This window comes from Nerophis ophidion, linkage group LG10 (assembly GCF_033978795.1).
Source record: "Nerophis ophidion isolate RoL-2023_Sa linkage group LG10, RoL_Noph_v1.0, whole genome shotgun sequence".
Classification (NCBI taxonomy): domain Eukaryota; kingdom Metazoa; phylum Chordata; class Actinopteri; order Syngnathiformes; family Syngnathidae; genus Nerophis; species Nerophis ophidion.
In genome coordinates, this window is record NC_084620.1 from 62,373,294 (window position 1) to 62,398,479 (window position 25,186).

A 25,186-nucleotide genomic window follows, 5' to 3' on the forward strand; every position below is an offset into this window, starting at 1 on the left:
GAACAACATGGTGATAAATTGCATTTGCAGTGAAGTTTTCATTATTTCTAAAATTAGCACAACTAACGAGCCAAGGAAACGTTTTCAGTGCCTAAATAAAGCATATGGACGTGCGTGTAGCGCTGCGAAATTCCTGTGTCATTATAAAACATTTAATCATCGTTATAGTGGTATATAACATGTGCAATGAAGTGTATATCTTTGAGAGCAGTACACACTACAAGGACGACGCTACATCATGTTTTTTTTAGTTGCTAGGTCGCTTTTTAGACGTGTGCGCGTTCGCACCCGGTTCCATCTACAAAAATAGAAGCAACACACGTAAGTTGACTTCATGATTTTTCATTAAATAAGGACTAAAAACATAAGATAATGTTGCACCTTTCTTATGACACAGAGCAAAAAGTGCCAAAGTTGTTACGTCACCTGGATGTTCCACAGCGATCATATCCAAAACAGCTGACTGTCATTAGCGCTGGAGGGAGTGTCACAGAGCCCATTTTGATGAGTCTTTTTTATTAAAAGGGAACATTATCACAATTTCAGAAGGGTTAAAACCAATAAAAATCAGTTCCCAGCGGATTTTTTTATTTTTCGAAGTTTTTTTCAAAATTTTACTTATCGTGGAATATCCCGAAAAAAGGCTTTAAAGTGCCTGATTTTCGCTATCTGTGAAGCCACCGTCCATTTTCCTGTGACGTCATCCAGTGATATACATGCTATCCAGGCGGATAGCACAGCAAGATATAGCGACATTACCTCGGATTCAGACTCGGATTTCAGCGGCTTAAGCAATTCAACAAATTACGCATGTATTGAAACGGATTGTTGGAGTATGGAGGCAGATAGCGAAAACAAAATTGAAGAAGAAACCGAAGCTATTGAGTGAATAACTATTGACGCTATTCGGTCATGTCTGCCTTAGCATCGCCGGTAAAATGTGCAGACCAAACGTTCGGGACTTTCGCATCTTGTGACACTGTATCAACTTAAATCCGTCGATTGGTAAGTGTTTGTGTGGCATTAAATGTGGGTGGAGGGAAACGCTGGATGCAAATATAGCAACAACTGTACATATAGCTAGCCTAAATAGCATGTTAGCATCGATTAGCTGGCAGTCATGCCGCGACCAAATATGTCTGATTAGCACACAAGTCAATAACATCAACAAAACTCACCTTTGTGATTTTGTTGACTTTATCGTTGGAAATGCATCGGCAGGATATCCATACATCTCTATGCCATGTCTGCCTTCGCATCGCCAGTAAAATGTGCAGACCAAACAATCGGGACTTTCGCATATTGTGACACTGGAGCAACTTATATCCGTCGATTGGTAAGTGTTTGTTTGGCATTAAATGTGGGTGGAGGGGAAAGGCTGGATGCAAATATAGCTACAAATGTACATACAGCTAGCCTAACTAGCATGTTAGCATCGATTAGCATGCCGTGCTAATTGATGCACATTCTACGTAAATCAACTTGAATCCGTCCCTGATCATGTTGTTACACCCTCCGACAACACACCGACGAGGCATGATGTTTCCAAGGTACGGAAAACAGTCGAAAAAACGAAATAACAGAGCTGATTTGACTCGATGTTTATAATGTGTTTGAAAAAATGGCGGTTGACTACCTAGGTGACATCACAACGTACATACAGCTAGCCTAAATAGCATGTTAGCATCGATCAGCATGCCGTGCTAATCGATGCACATTCTACATAAATCTACTTGAATCCATCCCTGATCGTGTTGTTACATTCTCCGACAACACCGACGAGGCATGATGTCTCCAAGGTACGGAAAACGGTCGAAAAAACGGAAAATAACAGAGCTGATTTGACTCGATGTTTATAACGTGTTTGAGAAAATGGCGGTTTACTACCTAGGTGACGTCACGTTGGGACATCATCGCTCCGAGAGCGAATAACAGAAAGGCGTTTGAATCGCCAAAATTCACCCATTTAGAGTTCGGAAATCGGTTAAAAAAACATGTGGTCTTTTTTCTGCAACTTCAAGGTATATATTGAAGCTTACATAGGTCTGGTGATAATGTTCCCCTTTAAAGTTGAATGAAAAGAGCAACATGTTTACGTTTAAACATACATTAAGTCCTCTTATAGTGTGTTTAAATCCAGCAAAGCAGTGTTGTTGATGACAGTGAACAGTGACATCACTAGTCTACTTTTGTACCTTGTACACGCATACGGTAAGCAGCGAGTTTTTGAACTCTACACTTTGGCCATCGTCTGCAAAAGTCTGCATTTTTGTTTACGTTTGCGTGTGGACCAAAGGCCTAAACGCAGAGATAAGTATGCGTTTATTAAGTATCCGTGTTCATGTGGACATGGCCTTATGTGCACGTGTATGTGTCTGTACCTGAGGTAGCACGGTGGCGGCGTGCCCGGCCAGTCGATGCAGAGAGCTGATTTGAGGCACCTTGATGGGAACAGCAGTAAACATCTGCAGACACAACATGACATCATCATTGTGACAGAGGCCAGGTGCATGGTGAGACAAAGATACTTTTCTGGTTTTATTATAAAAGGTATTTTAAGTTTTTGTCTTCACTTCCTGTTCATTTTATCATGTAAAAAAAGAGGCCTGGCCTACTCCCTTCTTCTTCAGTGGTAATCCCTTCGTTCCGTGGTATTGTACTGCAGAGCCACTTGCCAGAAGGGGGAGGGGGAGGGGGGCGGTGCAGGCCAGTTCCCATGGAAACCGCACAGGAGAACATTCTTGCAGTGCGGGAGCTTTTATTTTCCTAATTGCTTCTTTTTTCTCCGAAGTCAAGCGTCTTGCAGAGTGGGGACGGGAGCAGAGTATACACTCATTTCCTGTTCGTTCTGATACCGCCCCAAGACCAACAAAGCTCCGCCTCTATTAGTTGTCATGGTCACAAAAACTGCTTTAAATGAATAATACTTTTTGACCTACTAGTACACCTGTTGTTCCTGCAGTCACTAGCAGAGGGCGCTGTGCCTAGTATGCTATCAATACACTGGGGTCAAAGTTCATTGCTGTTTTGAAGAGCAGATGTTTGTGCTCCTCCACTTGGATCAACTAACTCCCAAACAGCAGGAATGAGCTGTTTCCATGGCAACACTGCTCCTCAGCCATCCTTCATCACTCAATCAACATTGCCTGCTGTGGCACAAACCAAACACTTGGAAAAAACTTCCAAACGTGGAAGACTGAGACATATTGACAACACACACTCACACACTGGTAGCCATGGTGACTGCTCATGTGATCAGACCAGCAACACCCTCTCTCCAGGTATAAAGGCTCCTAATTGGCTGGGTTTATTTTATTATTGTTAAGGCTAAAGCGGCGCACACGCCGTGAATAGTACGGTTTGCTTGCTGGGTGGTTGATCAACAAAAGAATATACGTAAACATTCATTAGTTTTATTATTATTCATTTAGTCATACATTTCCTAAGATGCAACAGTTGCAGCCCCTTCACGAGCATTACCTGAGAGGGAGGAATCTCTCCAGGCCTCCTGCTGCTCACTGGGTGGACTCCGGCCGCCACCACCCTGCCGCCCGTCTGGAGGTTGATGGGCGACGTCTGCAGCGACTCCGAGCTCGCCACCTTCTGTCCGTTAATGTGTGCCGTCACCATAGAAACGGGAGTCTTGGCCGGAACCACAGAGATTGCGATACCCTGACTGGGGGGCTTGATGAGAGACAGCGGCTTGGTAGTCCCTACGGGACAAGTTCTGACAGCCAGCTTCTCACACACACAAACACACACACGCACGCACGCAAGCACACAAGACAAGCACACACAAAAAAACACAGTTTTTAAAGCAGGAGTGTCACAGTCATGGGGGAAAAAAAGTGATGGCGAGCTGCGAGGTTGGTGGTGTCAGGTTTAAGATGTAAAGCCCAGCTGTTTAACAATAGTGTTGTCATGGTAACCAGAGAATGACTTTGCATGTGTAAGAAAGTGTTAGCCTGTCGCTAATAAGCTAACCTCACTTGGCCTACACTATTATTAAGTGCAAACAAGCACTCATTGCTTGCTTTTAAGGGGGTAGATGGTGGTCCCAGCAGGAATGCAGTAAAGGTCATTCATTTGAAAGACGTCCCCCACCGAAGGACGAGTCACGTGACAACAGCCCTCTTGTCTGCCTCACCAAGCTCAACCTCTTCCTCATGTGATGAACATGCAATCGTCATCATCAATCACAAAGAAGAAGGTGGAGTCTTAAACAAATGCCCGTCACACTGAGCGGCCTCATGGCAGTAAACAGGACTGAAGGAGAAGTTGAAGTGCAGAGGTCAGGAAGATCGTCTTGCACCTCATTTCCTCATGACAGAAAAAAAAAACATGGCGGCCGTAGAACATGAGGCTGTGTTTACTTCACTTTCTGCCAGATCTCAAACACACGCACACATACGTCTGTACGCACGCACACAAGGGCAGAGCATCCTTCAGAAAAATACAAAGTTTCTCTACTGTCACCATGTTATCTTCTTTTCCCCAGCCAATGTGAGCATTTGGCAACTTTCTCCTCAGTGAGAGAAGCAGGCGGAGGGAGGAATGTTACCTAAGCAGGGGGCTCTGAGGGGAGAGGGTACAATGGTGGTGGGGGGCAGGGGGGGCGGTACTGAAAGCCAGCAGATGGACCTCCAGAAACAATGGAGGCCGACAGATGCATTCACAATGAACAGCAACACATACAAAGCAGGTGTTCATCATTTCTTAGTGTTTAAGTGACTTTCAAAAGTGTCTACTTTATCATTTGTCACAAGCGTGTGAGCGCACGAGCGCAAGGATGAGGATCAAGTCAGAATTTGACATGAACTTTTCTTCAGATGTCATCATCATAAGTTAACATGTACACAGCACGCAATGTCTCTTGGTCGCTCTCTTCACAGACATTTGCAAACTTCCTAAGGGTCTTGTGGCGTTGAGGGGAAAAGGCTCTGTCCCCAACCACCCGCCACCCTCTTCTACTATTGAAGAGGAGGCGGGGCCACAGCCTGAAGCAACGAACTGGGCGTACAGTACAAAGTTCAAAACTTGTCAACATGGTGGAGGAGACGGCGCTTAGCTTGCTGAAGTGTCATTTTAGGACTAAAATACTAAAATGGAAAACATTAAATTTTTGCAGCACAGAGGAGGAAAAGCATGGCAGGGGGCTGCAGAGACCAGGCTCTGACTGGTTGTAAGCTTGCGTCAGTACATTAAATTAAAAATTATTTGAATACCGAGGGTCTCGGACAGGTATCACTGCCAAATTTTGAGTAGCTCACCAAAGAGTCAGGAATATTTACCTAAACTCTTACTATTTTTACAACTAAAATAGCATAAGGGAAATGATCACACAGCGTAAATCAAGTGCAAATTAAATGTCAGTCATATATGATAGACATTTAGCTGATCCTTTTGTGGTCAGTCTCATCACCTTTAAATTTTTACCTTATTTAATCACCTTTTTCTCTTCGTTTTAATGGTGAAGTGCGACCAATTGACACTTTTATTACCAACATTTAGATTGCTAGAAAAATATCTACAAGTTTTGCTGTCCGCTTCTTCTCCATTGTACAATCTTTAAAAAAAAATTCTGCCTTGCCAGGACATCTCTACTATTTTTTCTTTGGTAGTCCCTCCCCTTCCCGCTACGTGTCCAAGATCTCAACTCGAGGTGGGAATCTACGGACAACTCACGATTAGATTACGATTCAGGGGCTACAAGTCAATTATAAATGGAAGTTTTATCTTTATCATATTGTTCATTATCATATTGTATATGATTAATATATTGTTATAATATACATTATGAATGTATTGTATTAAATTGTTAATAATATATACTAAAGGTTCCTCCTTTGGCTCTGAATGTGTGTGGGATGTGAGTGCGCAAAGCATACATAGATACGTGAGAACTGTAGCTGCCTGCTGAATAATAAAATCAACATCCCTACTTGGCAAGCAGGAACCATTTTTTATTTTCATGTCTTTTAAAACCATTGAATGTTCAGACACTTTACCACCCGTTGCCATAAACTTGCACCTTAAGGACGTGTCATCTATCTACTCATTCATATCTATGGCTGATTGTTGTTTCCACACAGTGTAGATATTATTCCTTGTCCTGACCAAATAATCCACTTGCTAATTTCATCTTCATTGGTGGTTACTCTCTGCTTTAATGTTGTTTCAATCACATGTCTGTTGAACTGTACAAAGCATTCATTCTTTTATCGTTATATTACTGGCTTTGCACCGCGGCTATCATAGCTTGCCCCCCTCTTTTGCCTCCAACATGTGGCTGCACTACTTCCGCATTTTAACAGTATTTGCTGATTTATTTGACATACATAAGCAATTGATAATTAGACATTTGATCATTGATTTACAATCGTCCACGTTCCAATTGCCTCGCATTTAATAATTGGGGAAGGCTGTTGGGAATCTGCGTCTTTGGCCTTGAATAATTGATAATTTTCCCCCTCATCTATTGAAGGTGGTGAATAGGCCCTTTTCCACCGCAGAAACTTTTCCAGGGACTTTCCCACGTACTCATGCAAATAAAGTTCCCACTGTGTTTCCACCAAAAACTATGTGGGCAGATTTAGTTTTTCAGGAACATTTAGGAGTTCCTCCTAGCTTGGTGGGACTTTTCGAAGCTACCCGGAACCTTTTCGGGGCAGGGCTGTGCTGTCAAACGCTGATTAGTTGAACACCATTGGCGGCATTACTAAAACCTATTTTTCAAACACACAATTAGCTTTGCGGAGTAATGTTATGCAAGAACGAATTGTTTATTTCTTGTGTATTTACATTACAACAATCTTGACTACAAAGGGAAAGAAGAACGAGAAGACCTTTCGACTGGCAACACCTTTTGTGGCGCATCTTTTTGCTGAAGAACGCTGATTAGGGGAGCTATTTTGCAATGTTTTTACTCAGCCATAGTCTTTAAACTCTGTGCTGATGGTGTTTTTTTTAGTTTTACGATCTTAAATTTCAACACGCGAAGCTACGAGAGGACAACAGACTCTTTTAAACACATTTACGAAGGAGTATGAAGACGGACACAGCTGCTTAATACTGACTTCTTTAGACAAATGTGTAATAAATGAGGCAGTACACAAGTGGTAAAAAAGTAAATAACATCAAATATTAACAACTTACTTTATTACATGTTGTACAAGTAGATAATAACACTCCATTTGTGTAGTTATTAGCCTCAATCCGAGTGAACCGAACGTAAATGCTAAAAAGCTAACGCGAAGGCCCGTGTGTTCGTGTTGTTGCCGTAAGATAAACGCTGAAATGTTTCTTTACATATTGTTACTTACAGCTGAAATGGACCAAAAAGAATTGCCTGACCCTCATGAACTAATAATTTACTGAGGACGACATTCTGACTGTTGGATATTACAGAAAAACGCCTGACTTTTTATGAACAAATCAGTAGACTTTATTTTTTAAATCCTATTGTTTTGGAGTATAGTTGCTTTGTAGTTAAGAACTGGGACCTAATATTGTCTGTTTATGTATATTGTATCAGTGTAGGAATATAGTGAACCACTCCCCCATATGTCAGCCTGATTTTCTGAACTGTGAAATGCGGTGAAAACACAAACCACACACTTCTACAGGAACCTACACTTTCAGGAACTACAGGTTCCAGGAACCAAAAGGAACTTTTAGTGGAAAAGGGCCTTTGTACCTTCACTGATTGAACATATGTATTTACAGGCCTAAGGCTATGTTCACACTGCGGGGTATGATCTACAGTAGGACATCATACAGTCCGTCTGTAGGGCTGTATCTTTTGCAGCAAGCGCCTAACACTATTGAAAAACCTGTCGTAGCGATGATGGCGCTTTAGGTGTCTGATAAGGTTTGATGGGTTGCCTTCTTGTAATTTTCTGTAAAGCACTTTGAATTGCCTTGTTCTCTCTAAAAAAAAACTTGCACTTAATCCTTAAACGTTTTTAAATCTAAACTTAGAGCATTTGAAGGAGCCTTAGTTATCCGTGACTGTTTTACTTGATGTCCATTCTGTCATTTTTATGTGTAATGTGAATGTAATTTTATGTGTAACTTTGCTGCCTATTGGCCAGGCCTCCCTTGAAAAATAATCTCAAAGAGATTTTTTCCTGGTTCATTTAAGGTTACATTAAACAAAATTAAATAAAATTGACGGTATTCCCCGCCTCGAACGCTAGCAGAACATTTGATGCAATTGACACGTGAAAAGTCTTCATCGAACGATCAATGCTGTGTTTGTTTCCAATTAACTTTTTACAGCCAGGCTTACAGCAAGACTGGTAGGCACTTTATTTGTTCACCTAAAACCTCCTACAGTACATTACTGCTCATCTCACCTCATTCTAGCACTTTTATGTGGTTATCTGAACTATTTTTCTAGATTTATCAGTGCAGGGTTTCCCCCACATGTACTTGATTGTCTCGCAGCACCACGACAAAATAAAAACCGGCACATCTTAAAAATTTGTTTTTTTTATGTGAAAACAAATGTAGGTAATATATTGTATTAATGGATGTACTGTATATAGCCTATTATTTGCACACTGTTAACTTGTGATGCACCAAAAATTTGATCACCTCAAAAAAGACTGATCACCGAAACAGCAATGTTGAAACAAGATGTTGGGCTGATGTAGAGCAAGAATGATGCATTTGTTTGGAGCGGAGGCGGCATGTCTGCGATGTGGACATACTTAATATAATACTTAATATATCAAAAACATACCCACACACAGCGATTTACAAAATGTGTAATGTGTAAATTCTAAGAGTGGTTTGCAATCAAGGAGGGAAAGTGTGTGGGGGTTGGCAGTAATACAGAGGCTGTGTCTCACGCTCTTGCCGCGAAACGCGTCCACTCCCGCTTCGTACGCCAGCTTCAACCCAGCCTTTAGAGCAAATCCTTTTCCCTAAGTTACATACTATGTTTACTTTGGAAACTTGCTGTGTACAGTCTGTTACATTGTACAAAAAGCAGAAACAATTGAAAACTACAGCAAAGCAATATAAAATGCTATATTGTGTTGCCAAATACAGATATATTTTAAATGTATGTATGAAATTGTTTTGCCTTTTTAAAAATAAAATACATGCCTCATTAGAAATTATGCAAATTATATGACATATTGACCACACCCATTAGTGTTGGCATTCTGGGGGAAACCCTGCAGCGTGTCGTCATAGTTTCTCATGTCCGTCCGATATTTACAGTAAACCCCTAAAAAAAGCTGTCTAAAGCAGTTCCTTAACCACTGGGCCGGCGAAAAATATCTGTTTCTCAACTGTGGTCCGTATGGGCCCCAGTGGTACTCAGTTGTAATACACTTTTCCCCCACTTGTGGCAGTAGTGTCAATCTCAAACAAAGTATGGAGCTAATGTCACAGAAGTTCCTTAAGCGCAAAATTATGACTAAAGTGCTAAAGCTATATTTTCATTTGCACTTTATTTGTATTGACGATTTAGTTAAAAATCATTCATTATTAATTTAGTTTATTCTACACAACATAACTATGTAGGGCAGCACGGTGTACAGTGGTTACCACTTGTGAGTCAGTGAGAAAAGCCTCGGTTCAATTCCCAGAGTGGGGGTCTTTCCTTATGAAGTTTGCATGTTCTTCCCATGACTGCGTGGGTTCCCTCCGGTTACTCCAGTTTTCTCCCACCTCCAAAGACATGCACCTGGGATATAGGCTAATTGGCAACAATAAAATTGGCCCTAGTGTGTGAATGCGATTGTGAATGCTTGTCTGTGTTGGCAACTTGTCCAGGGTGAACCCTGCCTTCCCTCCGAGTACAGGTGGGATAGGCTCCAGCCCCTCACCACCCCAAGAAGGACAAGCGGTAGAAAATAAACGGATGGATAATTCTATGTAAATTGTTTGTCAGTTATTTGTGAGTCCCTTCCTATGCGGTTAGTATTTATTTTTCCTAATCAGCTTGATCTAAGCCTAAGGTTTATGTGTTAAATAAATATTCGTAATCAGCACATGGTTTCATATCATTTGACAAGGTTGTAAACTGTAAATTGGTTGGATATAATTATTGAATAAAATTAAAATCAACAGTAAGATTACCAATCCAGTGTTAATATTTGAGTGGCCCCCATGCCATCTCTGTAGTGGAAAAGTTGGGACCAGAGGTAAAAAAATATTACGAACCCCTGGTTTGAAGTGAACCAAATGGGTCCATACATGTGCACAAAACATGATATCACATGCGCTGCAGTCTCAGTCGTGGCGCATTTGTGGCAATATTAAAAAATTTGTGCAACCGCAGTCAGCGTCGAGCCCTGATCACTAACTACGAGCTAGTGCACTCATATATTGCTGCAAGCTTGAATTCAAGACAGATTGACGTCTTCCGTCATTGTGAACGTCATTTACCGATCTATTCATTTTCTTATCGTTAAACTCCTAGTTCAAATACATTTTAATTTTGGCACTGACTGTTCTGCTTATTTGTCCATTCCTTTTCAGGAACGTTTTTCGGTGGGGATTGTGACATTTATCGCCTCTCAATGACATAGGTTGGCGGACTGCGACCTCAGCGTCCAGACTTCAGTCATATCAGATACATATTGGATTTCTGACAACATACAAAACAGGCCTGGGTTTATTTAGAAAAATTATCTTAAATTGTACTGTTCACACTGACATGAAAAAAATTAATACACGTCACATATGGGCACAAAAGACGGAACTGACTTGCTGTGTCCACATAGACTATGTGTAAGCGCACATTTTCACCAATGAGACACAGCAAAACATGCAAATCCCTCCGTCATATTTACATCATAACAACGCTGTGTGGTTCAATAATAATAATGATTGATTGGATTTATTTAATACCTTTCACGACACCCAAAGCACTTCAGACTAACAATTATGAATTCAGCCCACAGTCCCACACTGGTGCTGAAATACATTTGTAGCCACAGCAGACTTTGGCTAAAAACATGGCTACCAATTTGTGCTAACTCTCTCTCCGACCCCCACCAAACATTTATTGCCATGTATACACCAGTGTGGGCTGCACTGGAGGCAAGGTGGGTGAAGTGTCTTGCCCAAGGACACAATAGCGATGACTGAAATTAAAAAGCTGGGTTGAAACTGCTAATCCTTTGGTTTCTGGACGACCTGCTCTCCACCTCCTGAGCCACTGCCGCCTAATGAGCTCGCATGAATGAATGAAGATGAAGGATGACACACAGCAGACAGCAATGAAGGTCTGTGCATGCTGCATACAAAGACAAATAGGCATCATGCTAACAGGTGAGTGGGAGTGGCCTACCTGCCCATTCTGAAGCTCATTGAGGCCTTTGCACAGCATCTGGTTCTACAGAAAGAAAGTTGAAAACAGTCAGAATAACGTTTATCATCACCGTCAGACTGCTAACATGCTAATTTGGATTGCACATTAGTCAAGTCACATGATTACTATGTCCACTGGCCATGTGAACAGGTGTTACACAAGTCTCACTTCATTTTTTTTTTTTTTTACATATTGTAAAGGTTCCCCATGGCAACGCAGTGCAAAAGCACAAAAGACACCAAGGACACTTCTTTTGGGCAGCATTGTGCAGTTAAGCAGGATATTAGCCCAGGAACCAAGGGTGAGCCTGCTCTGTGTGACAAAGATGCACGCAAAAAGCCAGAGCACAATTTGTTCTTGCAAACATGCAGCCATAGTTCTTAAAGGCCTACTGAAATGAGATTTTCTTATTCAAACGGGGACAGCAAGTCCATTCTATGTGTCATACTTGATCATTTCGCGATATTGCCATATTTTTGCTGAAAGGATTTACTAGAGAACATCCACGATAAAGTTTGCAACTTTCGGTGTTAAAACAAAAGCCCTGCCTCTACTGAAAGTTGCAGACGATGACGTCGCAAGTGTGGGGGCTCCTCACATATTCACATTGTTTATAATGGGAGCCTCCAACAAAAAGTGCTTTTCAGACCGAGAAAACGACAATTTCCCCATTAATTTGAGCGAGGATGAAATATTCGTGTTTGAGGATATTGATAGCGACGGACTAGGTAAAAAAAAAAAAAAAACGTGATTGGGACGGATTCCGATGTTTTAGACACATTTACGAGGATAATTCTGGAAAATCCCTTATCTTTCTATTGTGTTGCTAGTGTTTTAGTGAGTTACATAGTACCTGATAGTCGGAAGTGTATGTCCATGTCTCAGGGGAGTCGACAGCGCAGCTTCACGGACGACACAAGCTCAGCTTTTCTCTGGTAAGAAGCGACTTTTTAACCACAATTTTCAAACCGAAACCTGCTGGTTGACATTCCGTCTTGATTCATGCTCGCTTGACCGCGCTCTGATCCATAGTAACGTTTCACCTCCAGGAATTTTAAACAAGGAATCATCGTGTGTTTGTATGGCTAAAGGCTAAAGCTTCCCAACTCCATCTTTCTACTGTGACTTCTCCAATATTAATTGAACAAATTGCAAAAGATTCAGCAACACAGATGTCCAAAATACTGTGTAATTATGCCGTTTAAGCAAACGACATTTAGCTGTGTGTGTGTGTGTGCAGCGCTCATACTTCCTAAAAACCCGTGACGTCTTGCGTACACGTCATCATTAAACGACGTTTCCAGGACGAAACTCCCGGGAAATTTAAAATTGTAATTTAGTAAACTAAAATGGCCGTATAGGCATGTGTTGCAATGTTAATATTTCATCATTGATATATAAACTATCAGACTGCGTGGTGGGTGGAGGAGTGGGTTTCAGTAGGCCTTTAAATGGGCCCTATTATCCAAAACCAACTTATTTTTTTACATGATGGTACCTGCTTACATGTATTTGGGATCTGCGTAAGTCCCGAAAATTGGAAATCAAACTGTGGACACATTGCGGAGATATTTTTAATAATTTGGCTTTCCTTCCTACTTCCTCCAACTGGTTCGTTAGGAATTTTGTTCAAGTGTGATGTTTTGTTCAAGTGTGACATAAGCGGATTATCCACATATAGTAGATATTTACACAGACATCCCTCCATGAGTCAGCCAATTCAAATTTATGTACAAGTGGCTGTGCTACAACATCACGCCCTCGATGAAACCCAATGAAGAAAAATGCTCTGTTGTTTGATCGCTTTAACCAGCACAAGTCACTACACTAACTTTCAGCCTCATCTGAATTAAAAAGTGCCTTACTTTTAACTTTTATGGTTTGTGGCAATGGGCCTATGAAGAAGTAGCTTTACGTGTGTGCAAAGAAGAGTCCAAACCCAAAACATGCACAGAAAGATGGATTTTCCAAAAAACTTTGTTTAATTGCAGTCAGTGAATACTATTTATGGCAAAAGAGAAGACAATGAAAGGGTAAGTAATAAAATTAGGTTAGAAGTTTGTGAATGATACACTAGCTTGAGTTATGTAGCTAACTTAGCTTTCTAATGTAAGACAATAGCATCACCGTTCTGCAACAAAATAAAGAATATTTTTCCTAAAAACTACTTTAATTGGATCAGTGTCTAATGCAGGGGCGCTCACACTTTTTCTGCAGGCGAGCTACTTTTCAATTGACCAAGTCGAGGAGATCTACCTCATTCCTATTTATAATTTATATTTATTTATTTATGAAAGAGACATTTTTGTTAAGTTAATGGTGTTTAATGATTATACAAGCATGTTTAACACACATAGATTCATTTCTTTCATGAAGACAAGAATATAAGTTGGTGTATTTGATTCTGATGACTTGCATTGATTGGAATTAGACAGTGGTGCTGATAACGTCCGCATTTTCAAATGGAGGGAAAAAAAAAACCTCCTTTCTGTCCAATACCACATGAAAGTGGTTGGATTTGGCATCTCATTTGTCCAACTTGCATACTCGTTTTTAAACACTTTGTTATGAGAGTAGCATATGTGTATGGCCCTTTAATGTCTGGCAGCAGGTGAGTGACGTCAGTGAGTGTGCGGGTGGGCAAGCAAGTGAGAAAGTGGTCGCTGAGGGTGGGGGAGAAATACATTGGCATCAAACTCCGTAGCTTGCTAGCTTGTGCACGCTAGCTTTCTGAGACTCTTATTTTGTTACCACAGGCAGGATGAAACAGGTCTTTTATGGTGAAGACAGGAACTGTGCAGTTGGTCTTTAGAGTTTTGACAGTAGGTACGGAGTCTCTAGAAATAAAATGTGTTTCTCTGTGTCCGCCCTGTTAGTGATTTTTTTCTTAAATATGAGCTCGCAGCAGCCAGCGTCATCTCACAAGATCCTCGGGTGCCGAGAATGTCAAACAACTGACGAAAGTGAAGTCTTGGTATGATTGATGATTGCTCATTTTTATGTATATTTTTTAATGCCATGCTTGAGATCGACTGACACACCCTCCGAGATCGACCAGTCGATCGCGATCGACGTAATGGGCACCCCTGGTCTAATGTGTTTGGCAATGGATCAGTTAGTAATGTAATTTGCGATGTCTGTCATAGCATGGCATATTTTACTGCAGCCGGCTTGAACCTCCATTGTTTACAAGTGTTCAAATCAGCTGCAGTGAAATTATTAACATGATATAGAATAGTAAAGTATTTTACTCTCAAAATGCAACTGAGATAGGCTCCAACACCCCCCATCCTCCCCGAAAGGGACAAGCGGTAGTGGAAAATGGATAGATGGATACACTTGAAAAGAACATAAATGTCATTGCTGTCTTAAGTTTGCAATAATTTCTACAACTCTCATTTTTTTGTGAGAGTGATTGGAGCACATACTTGTTGGTCACAAAAAACATTAATAAAGTTTTTTTTTTTTATGAATTTATTATGGGTCTACTGAAAATGTGACCAAATCTGATGGGTCAAAAGTATACATACAGCAATGTTAATATTTGGTTACATGTCCCTTGGCAAGTTTCACTGCAATAAGGCACTCTTGGTAGCCATCCTCAAGCTTCTGGTTGAATTTTTGACCACTCCTCCTGCCGGGTATTGTGGCCAAACAGCTAATTGTTTGTTTCATCTGACCACAGAACTTTCCTCCAGAAGGTCTTATCTTTGTCCATGTGATGTCAGATGAAACAAAAATTGAGCTGTTTAGCCACAATACCCAGCAATATGTTTGGAGGAGAAAAGGTGAGGCCTTTAGTCCCAGGAACACCACTCCTACCATCAAGCATGGTGGTGGAAGTATTATGCTGTGAGCCTGTTTTGCTGCCAATGGAACTGGCGCTTTACAGAGAGTAAATGGGACAACCTAAAATCATCAGCCCGGAGGTTGGGTCTTGGACGCAGTTGGTTGTTCCAACAGGACAAATTTAGCTGAACTGCACCAATTTTGTTAAAGAGTGGTCAAAAATTCTACCAGAAGCTTGCCAGAAACTTGTGGATGGCTACCAAAAGCGCCTTATTGCAGTGAAACCTGCCAAGGGACATGTAACCAAATATTAACATTGCTGTATGTATACTTTTGACCCAGCAGATTTTGTCACATTTTCAGTAGACTCATAATAAACTCAAAAGAACCAAACTTCCATCCATCCATCCATTTTCTACCGCTTATTCCCTTTTGGGGTCGCAGGGGGCGCTGGCGCCTATCTCAGCTACAATCGGGCGGAAGGCGGGGTACACCCTGGACAAGTCGCCAACTCATCGCAGGGCCAACACAGATAGACAGACAACATTCACACACTAGGGCCAATTTAGTGTTGCCAATCAACCTATCCCCAGGTGCATGTCTTTGGAAGTGGGAGGAAGCCGGAGTACCCGGAGGGAACCCACGCATTCACGGGGAGAACATGCAAACTCCACACAGAAAGATCCCGAGCCTGGATTTGAACCCAGGACTGCAGGACCTTCGTATTGTGAGGCAGACGCACTAACCCCTCTGCCACCGTGAAGCCCGAACCAAACATCATTAATGTTTTTGGTGACAAACAAGTATGTGCTCTAATCTCTCTATCACAAAAGATAACAGTTGTAGAAATTATTGGAAATGCAAGACAGCCATGACATTACGTCTTTCACAAGTGTATGTAAACATTTGACAACGACTGTATGTACAGAATTTAGTATTGGAGAGAAACAAACTTTGTAGGAGTTTAACCTTAGTGCATAGTTTTATACTGCAGCCTATTGCATCTACTTCCTTACTTTAGTCCACCCGCATATTTCTTCTCGCTGTATCATCTGGGATGTTGTGTTGTAGTGAAAGTCACTCAAAACAAAGGGCTGGTGCCCGTGATCGATGTCCAAAGTGCTCAATAAAAGCAAGAAAGCTAAAAAAAAACAACCTACAGAACATTTTTGCCAAGTGGGGACGAAAGCCAAAACAGCGCCACAGGTCGTGGTGAGGTGGGGTTAATTTTCATCTAAAAACTTGGCCTCTCAAGGCAAGCAGTATTAAAACGGAGCAAATACATTGCCTACAAATAGGTCTGTAAAACAAAATATATGCACATTTTTCACCGGAAAACCATCATTTCATGTTATGTACACCAAAATTAGGTGTTTTAAACATAGAAAAAAACTCACAATAAGATCCATTTAAAGGGGCCCTATTATGCAAAACCAACTTTTCTAACCTAAAAGGTATCTGCTAATGTGATTAGGTTGTATTCACCTGACGTCACATCCAAATCATTAAACATGAGAGGCTCCAAGTGGTGGTCAAGCGAGCATTTGTGGTCAAAGTGTTCTGGGCGACAGTTTGCCTTACTCGAAGAAAAATGCCTCATCCTTATTGTTCAAATCGCGAAAAGCATACAAGTTTCTTCATAATTCGAGAAGGGTGAAAAAGCGCAAAAGTTTACGGAAAGACGATGAGAAAGGCATGATTTTGCAGTGATCACTCCGTTAAAAGGTTTGTTTCATACATTTTTAACCTTTACGGTCTCGGGATTATCTTGATAATATTTGTGTTTTATCTTGTTTTGGAGTTCTTAAAACACGATTTTGCAAAGAGTGTTTCATAAAGCACCAATTCAGTGAGTCTAAATAAAAAAAGCAAATGTGAGCAAAACCTAAAAGAGTTAAGCTTTTACCAAAGGCAGCAATCATAAATTAAACTTTTAGCGCATACACATTTCCGGTGCAATGATACACAAAATTCACAGTTTGGTTCAGTTCCATATTTTAGTGTAATGTTCAATATTTTTTCGATACAAAAAAATATATTTTCATGCCTTTTTTCCCTATAATTTCTTAAAATTATCAACATTTTTGTTTAAACTCAAAAGTATTGTGTGTCTTCAACAATAAAAGTAGCAACCGCCCGATCAATTTTTATTTTGTCCTCTTTGAATGCGATAAGGCTCTCTAAATGCCCTGTAGCCTGTGTGTTGTCGCTCTTTGTTTTTGTGTGGTTCCACCTATTACACCAACGGAGTGATGTCGGCGTAAATGTGTTGTCATGATTTGTCGTATTTCAAACGTTGTAGTTTATCGTTGTGTGACACGTCCGACATACCGTTGTATTTATGTCCATTACACACTTGCCATAAGGGTTTGATTGAAACTTATATGAGTAGATTGCACAGAACAGCACATATTCCGTACAATTGACCACTAAATGGTAACACCCAAATGCGTTTTTCAACTTGTTTAATTCGGGGTCCACGATAACACGAAAACCAAAGTAGTTCCACACGCCAGATCTGAATGATGGTAGAGGATCTTTGATTTCAGGAATGTTTGAGGCATTAGCCATGTTGCAAGGATCTTGCTTCGCATGTAGCTTCTGTCTCAGTAGCTTGTTTTGGTCTGAATGAATGCGAGTGGCGCAGTTTAGAGGATCTGCGCTCAACTATAGAGCCTAAAGAGGCATAGTCGAGCGCATATCCACTGAGCTTTCAGCAAAGAGCGTATAGTCAGAAGTTGCTAAAACTGAACCAAAACCATTGTATCAAAAAAGTCACTATGAATACGTGTATTGTTGCACCCTTATTAGATCTATAGTCCATTTTTGATAAAGACGGGGAAACCACGCATCCCTGTAACGACGCGTGTAGGCCTGGGACGATATTCGTAAGTCAATTAACCAACAATAAATTAAAAAAAGTCAGTAAGTTTTCCAGCATTAATAAATCGTCATGTGCATGCTTCAAGAGCATTTACGCTTTTCATTGGTTTCAGCAGCTGCTATGTTTGTGCCATAGCCGAATTAAAAGAAGAGTGTGAATTCTACTGTCCTTCATTAAGTGTCTTTGATTCTTTGTGTGGCGAGGCGGGGCCACTGGCCTGCTAGGATCAGACAGTGCAACAAGTTCATCCATGTAACACATGTTGCAAAAATGGACAAAATGATCCCAAAACCAAATGCCACCACAGCAGTATGGGAATATTTCAGGTTCTAACCTTTGGAACGAAATGAGCCTATCAACACCATGACCCAGTTGGCCGAATGTATGCGAATACAACAAACTTGCACGCCCACTTGGAACACAACAATCCGTATTTGGTGTACAGGGTGAGTGAAAACAAAACAGCGCAAAAGGGCGTGCACTTAAATAAAATTTTGTTAAAATACAATCCACAAAAGCATGCTGCCATGTATCTATCCATAATGCTGTCGAAAACTAGCATTTTTTTTAAATTGTGCAAACAGACGTTTGTCATGTCATGTTGGTGTTCCTCACTCAGAATCGGTCATCCATGATCCATTAATTTTCTACCACTTGTCCTTTGCGGGGGTGTCCAAGCTGCATTCGGGAGGAAGACATGATACACCCTGGACAAGTCGTCACCTCGTCGCAGGGCCCGGAAATCAGACACTTAAGTTTTTTTTTTTTCATATGACCTGTTACTGTACTGTTTATATTGTTGTTCTTCAAATTGTTTAGTTAAAGCTTCTAAGTTGATTGTCCGTTCAGTAATGTACAGCTCTATCTCTGCCAACATGTTCAATATTGAAGTTAACTTTGTTTGTCAATAATTTATTTAGTCATTTTGTTTGTTTTGGTTGTATATATTTGAGGTTCCCCAAGCATCCTGGAGAGATGATCAGAAAGCATCTTAAAAAACAAATCTGTAAAAATCTATGCAAACTTTTTACCAAAGAACCACCATTACATGTTATGTAGACCTCAAGAAAGTGTTTTAAACAAATCATAATGTGACACGCCAAACAGTTTTCATTCATGGCTGCTCTACAATGATATTCTAACCTGCAACTACCAAACAAACCTATCAACTTTAAAACTTTAATAGCAAGACTGAATAATCCATAATGCAACTCAAGGTCAAACACTGCACATGTATGCAGAATTTCAGAACTGGTTCGGTGTTATACAGTTCTTTAAGGTTCGCGGGAAAAGAAGGCTTATTGTTGCCTAAGAACATGAAGTAATGAGTCATGAAAGTGATTCTCAAACTGTGGTACAGATGCCTTAAGTTGTACACAGGCTCCAACTAGTGGTATGCCAAAAAATCACGTATGCAATTAGTGTTTAATTTTCCAAGTTTCAAACAGTGTTACTGTTCAAACTGCGTGTAATGTTAAAGTGGCAAAAATATTGAATATATTTGTAAAATAAAACCTCTGCCTTGTTTTTAATGAAAACATAAGCCTACTTCGCCGCTGCATTTTAATGTTGGTCATTATGGTAGTACTCGGAGAGCCAAGTGGCTTCTGAAGGGTACATGTGAAAAGAAGTTTGAGAACCACTGAGTTAAGAACATGCCAATGCTAATCAATAAGATCAATATTCACACATGGCTTTACCAAGTCAACAGTTTCTGGTCAGTTGTACACAATGCAGGCGACGAGGCCCCTTGCTGAGCACTTTGGCAGAGGAAGTTGCTTTACACTTCCTGGTCACTCTCAGCAGCCTTTATCTTAATGGTTTAGAACAACCAATAAATGTTGGCATACAGCAAACTCTCACATCCAAGGTCCACGCTTCCATGATGTTTGACTCAGACCTCATCTTTTGGCGGTCACGTGACGTCTTTGAACGGCGGCAAGGTGACTCGTGCACATTTGAGCACTCAAAGTGTACTTGTGCATTTTCAAAAAAGAAGTACTTGTTCCAATAAAAATCCCATCAAACGGCTTCGATTAAAAGGATTTGAAAGATTATCTGTCCTAAAGCTTCGTCAAGCAACGGGAGGATGAGATGGATTGGGATTAGACGCACGGAGGTGTCGACCTGATGGCTCGTGTCAGCTTAGCAGCGGAATGATCCTGAAACATGGCCGCCATGCCTTCATGTTGTGACGTAACGGGCGGCTGCAGGTTGTGGCCATTTATGTATCTTCAAGAGCAACCAGGTGATGCGGTGGCCTCCTCAGCCTTCAAGGCAGGCTTAGTCAATGACCGAGATAGTGTCACTTGCAGTGGCATAATCACTTGCTCAAGAATGTGGCAAAATGCATAAAAAGCAGAGCATTATTGGATAACGAACACAATTGGGCCTTTAGAGGACAGAAGGGAGCGTGTTGATGACATCAGACACAAAGTCACACTTGACTGACAGCAGCTACGCTAAGGTCAGACTCCTTGACGTATCATGTGACCATGAAGCAGAGCAGTAACCTTATATTGGGAACATTGCGATAGATGTGAACAATATGGCGGCGGCAGTCACAGCTACAGTCCCTGTGCACTTTACAGCCTTAACTAGCTTTACACTCAAACGTGGAAGAAGTAGCCGTAACCATGGTGACAGATGGACTTGACTGCTGGCACCAGAAATCATTGAGGCAGTTGTGGACACAAGTCGTTCAAATGAATGAGCGCTTTTCGAGCACTGTCAAGTAACAACTCCTCCTTCGTATTCTCAACGAGGATGCTCACAAAACAAACTGATCTCCATTCCTTTCCGGGCAGGAGAAATGCTCTCGTTACTCCATCACTCCTCATCCTGGCCGATAAACAGTTGACCAATAAACTGTTCCCACTTCAAGTGCAGTTTATTTTCAGGCACTGCAAATGTTCACAAAGTGTGCTGGGCTTAATGAGCCTTTAACAACAAGAAGAGTGTGCGTGTGTATGCGCGCGAGTACTGCAAAGGTCACATTTTGTTGCTAAAAACAGACAAGTCAGAACGGAATGATTTAAAAAAAAAAAAAAAAAAAAACATGGCTGTGCAATGCTGACTGGGCTTTCTCTGCCTCTCCCGATCACCCCTTCCCCTCCAACCAAAAACAGCATCAGAGCAATCAAAATGGTAATGTTAGGCATGAATGGGGCCCATCCCCCCCTCCTCCTGCACTAAACTCTGCAGACTTTTTGCTCTCCATGTTGGAAAAGGGTGGGAGGAAAGGGGGGAGGTAGAAAACACCCCTTCTGTCTCAAAATGGATGCTTCCACTATGAATGGGAGAGAGCAGACGAAAACAGTCCAACACATTTTGTTGAAGAAGCAACTTTGAGGGTGCATTCAAGTGCTAAGAAACTACATTCCACCAGAAATGGGATCGATCAAAGTCGGGCAGATAGGAAAAGGCCTCTAACAGCTGTGATAGAACACGTCACTGCCGCGACCAAACAAATATCGACCTCTTTTCCATCAATTCCTCCTCCTCTTGCTAGCGCTGCCAACTTGTGTGCACGATGCCTGCCGAAGGGGCGGTGCGGGCGGAGCTGGCCAGGGTGCTGAAGGTTGCTTGCAGCATCCTAACGCACTTGCCGCTGGCGACATCGCCGTGATCTCCAACAACACCTCGGCAAAGTTGAAGTGAATTATATTTATATGGTGCTTTTTCTCTAGTGCAATGGTTTTTAACCTTGTTGGAGGTACCGAACCCCACCAGTTTCATAAGCACATTCACCGAACCCTTCTTTAGTGAAAAATAAAATATTGTTTTTTTTCTAATTCAAGACAAAGTTATATGTTTTTGGTAACACTTTAGTACAGGGATCATATTCTAAGTAACAAAGACTCAATTAAAAAGGGTTAGGGCCAGGGTTAGGGTTATAATAAGGCCATGCCGAATAAGGCATTAATAAGTACTTAATAATGACTAGTTAAGAGCCAATATGTTACTAATTTGCATGTTGATAAGCAACCAACTAATGGTGAATATGTTCCCCATACTAAAGTGTTACCATGTTTTTTCACTGGTGCACAAAATGAATTGTGCATGAACATCACCTTGTTCAAAGAACAAAACCAACACAGTGCATAAACTCACGACAAATTACACACCTGCAAATCAGTGTGACTTCTGCTGTTGCCGTATCCGTAATACGCCAATAGGGAGACATTTTTATTTACACAATGAGTCGGGTGTGTTTTAAAGGCCTACTGAAACCCACTACTACCGACCACGCAGTCTGATAGTTTATATATCAATGATGAAATATTAACATTGCAACACATGCCAATACGGCCGGTTTAGTTTACTAAATTACAATTTTAAATTTCCCGCGGAGTTTCTTGTTGAAAACGTCGCGGAATGATGACGCGTGCGCGTGACATCTAGGGTTGGAGGGGACATATTAACCCAGCACCACACACGGCTAAAAAGTCGTCTCTTTTCATCGCATAATTACACAGTGATTGGGACATCTGTGTTGCTGAATCTTTTGCAATTTGTTCAATTAATAATGGAGACTATAAAGAAGAATGCTGTTGGTGGAGAGCGGTTGATTGCAGCTGCTTTTAGCACCGAAACACAGCCGGTGTTTCTTTGTTGTGAAGCTGTGACACAGAGCCGGCAAGCGAACATGTTTCTCTACGTCAACCAGCAAGTTTTTGGATGGGAAAATTGTGATATTAAGTCGGCTCTTACCGGAGACTTCAGCGGATTATACGACCTCCTCTTGCAGCTCAAAAAGGCAGCTGTGATCTTGGCTCCTCGGCTTCTCTCAGAGACACTTGCGTTCATCGCAGCCATCCGACTTTCAGGTATGACTTTACAATCTCACTAAAACACTATTGAAACAATAAGCCGATAAGGGATCTTCCAGAATTAGCCTAGTAAATGTGTCTAATTACATCTGAAACGCCGCCTGCCGCCGTCGCTTTTTTTTCTTGTACTTCACTCTAAACGTCCTCATCCACAAATCTTTCATCCTCGCTCAAATTAATGGGGAAATTGACGCTTTCTCGGTCCGAATAGCTCTTGCTGCTGAAGGCTATGATTATAAACAATGTGAGGAGCCCTACAACCCGTGACGTCACGCGCACATTGTTTGCTACTTCCGGTAAAGGCAAGGCTTTTTTATTAGCGACCAAAAGTTGCAAACTTTATTGTCGATGTTCTCTACTAAATCCTTTCAGCAAAAATATGGCATTATCGCAAAATGATCAAGTATAACACATAGAATGGACCTGCTATCCCCGTTTAAATAAGAAAATCTCATTTCAGTAGGCTTTTAACCTCCGCCGAACCCCTGAGGCCGACTCACCGGACCCCTAGGGCTTGATCGAACCCAGGTTAAGAACCACTGCTCTCGTGACTCAAAGTGCTTTACACAGTGAAACCCAATATCTAAGTTACATTTAAACCAGTGTGGGTGGCACTGGGAGCAGGTGGGTAAAGTGTCTTGCCCAAGGACACAACGGCAGTGACTAGGATGGCGGAAGCGGGCATCGAACCTGCAACCCTCAAGATGAGATCACCTACCTAGGTTCCATTCTAGAGGCTAATCTTTCCCGTGATAAAATGGCAACCAAGGTAATCAAAAAGGTCCACCAAAGAACGAAATTCCTCTACAGAATCTCCTCTCTGGTCAACAAAAGCACCTTGAAGATTCTAACGGGAACTCTCATTCAACCCTTTTTCGATTACGCTTGCACCTCCTGGTACCCCAGCACCTACAAAACCCTCAAATCTAGACTCCAAACATCCCAGAATAAGCTAGTCCGGTTACTTTTAGACTTCCGCCCCAGATCACACCTCACTCCAACCCACTTCTCCAAAGTGGGCTGACTCAGGGTGGAGGACAGAGTAAAACAACTTGCACTGAGCCTAGTCTATAAAATCCGCTACATCTCCCTGATACCGAAGTACATGTCAAACTACTTCCTGACCGCCATAACCACAACACCAGGGGGAGCTCCACAATCCATGTTAAATCCAGATTCCGATCTAACAAAGGTCTTAACTCATTCTCTTTCTATGCCACATCAATGTGGAATGCACTCCCAACAGGTGTAAAAGTAAGTGCATCTCTATATTCCTTCAAAACCGCTCTATAACAACACCTCCAGGCAACTTCAACCCTTTACTAATACCCTCCTCCATTCACATCCCATCTCCCCGGATTATGAATAACCTAATGTAAATAATCAAATGTACTTCTAAAATATTTACTTGCTCTTATGCTATCTGAACTCACTATGCTCTCTGCTCGCTGTACATATCCTACCAAGTAAGACCTACACTGTTTCAATGTCCATTTCTCTGTTGATGCAATTGTTGATGACTGAAGTACTGATATCAACCAAAGCTCCTCATCCCAACCCCCTGATTGTAAATAAATGTAAATAATTCAATGTATATACTATGATGATTAACCTGTGTGATGACTGTATTATGCTGATAGTATACAGGACTGTCTCAGAAAATTTAAATATTGTGATAAAGTCCTTTATTTTCCGTTATGCAACTAAAAACATGAAAATCCCATACATTTTGGATTCATTACACATCAACGGAAATATTGCAAGCCTTTTATTATTTTAATATAGCTGATTATGGCATACAGCTTAACAAAACTCAAAAATCCTATCTCAAAAAATTAGAATATTTCCTCTGACCAAGTAAAAAAAAAAAAAGATTTATAACAGCAAAACAAAATCAAACATTTGAAAATGTCAATTAATGCACTCAGTACTTGGTTGGGAACCCTTTTGCACGGATTACTGCATCAATGCGGCGCGGCATGGAGGCAATCGGCCTGTGGCATTGCTGAGGTGTTATGGATGCCCAGGATGCTTCAATAGCGGCCTTCAGCTCATTTACATTATTGGGTATGGTGTCTTTCAGCTTCTTCTTCACAATACCCCACAAATTATCTATGGGGTTTAGGTCAGAAGAGTTGGCAGGCTAATGGAGGACAGTAATGCAACGGTCAGTGCACCAGTTACTGCTGGTTTTGGCACTGTGGACAGGTGCCAGATCATGCTGGAAATTGAAATCATCATCTCCATAGAGCTTTTCAACAGATACAGCTTCAATAGCCGTATTCCCATGGTCAAGCCACTCCTGAACTCTAGACAATGGAAGTTCCCTCAGTCAGCAATGGTTTGGGG

The 25,186-nt window shown here is 41.3% G+C and overlaps 1 protein-coding gene across 1 annotated transcript in view; it reads right to left on the minus strand.

Annotated features, from left to right (window-relative positions):
- Positions 1–25,186, minus strand: part of phf21b (PHD finger protein 21B) — a 45,683-nt gene that overhangs the window by 17,295 nt on the left and 3,202 nt on the right. The window contains exons 2-4 of the mRNA XM_061914387.1: positions 11,312–11,356; positions 3,481–3,738; positions 2,382–2,465 (exon numbers count right to left, since the gene is read on the minus strand). Coding sequence (XP_061770371.1) covers positions 2,382–2,465; positions 3,481–3,738; positions 11,312–11,356 — 387 coding nt within the window. The remainder of the gene's footprint in view (positions 1–2,381; positions 2,466–3,480; positions 3,739–11,311; positions 11,357–25,186) is intronic.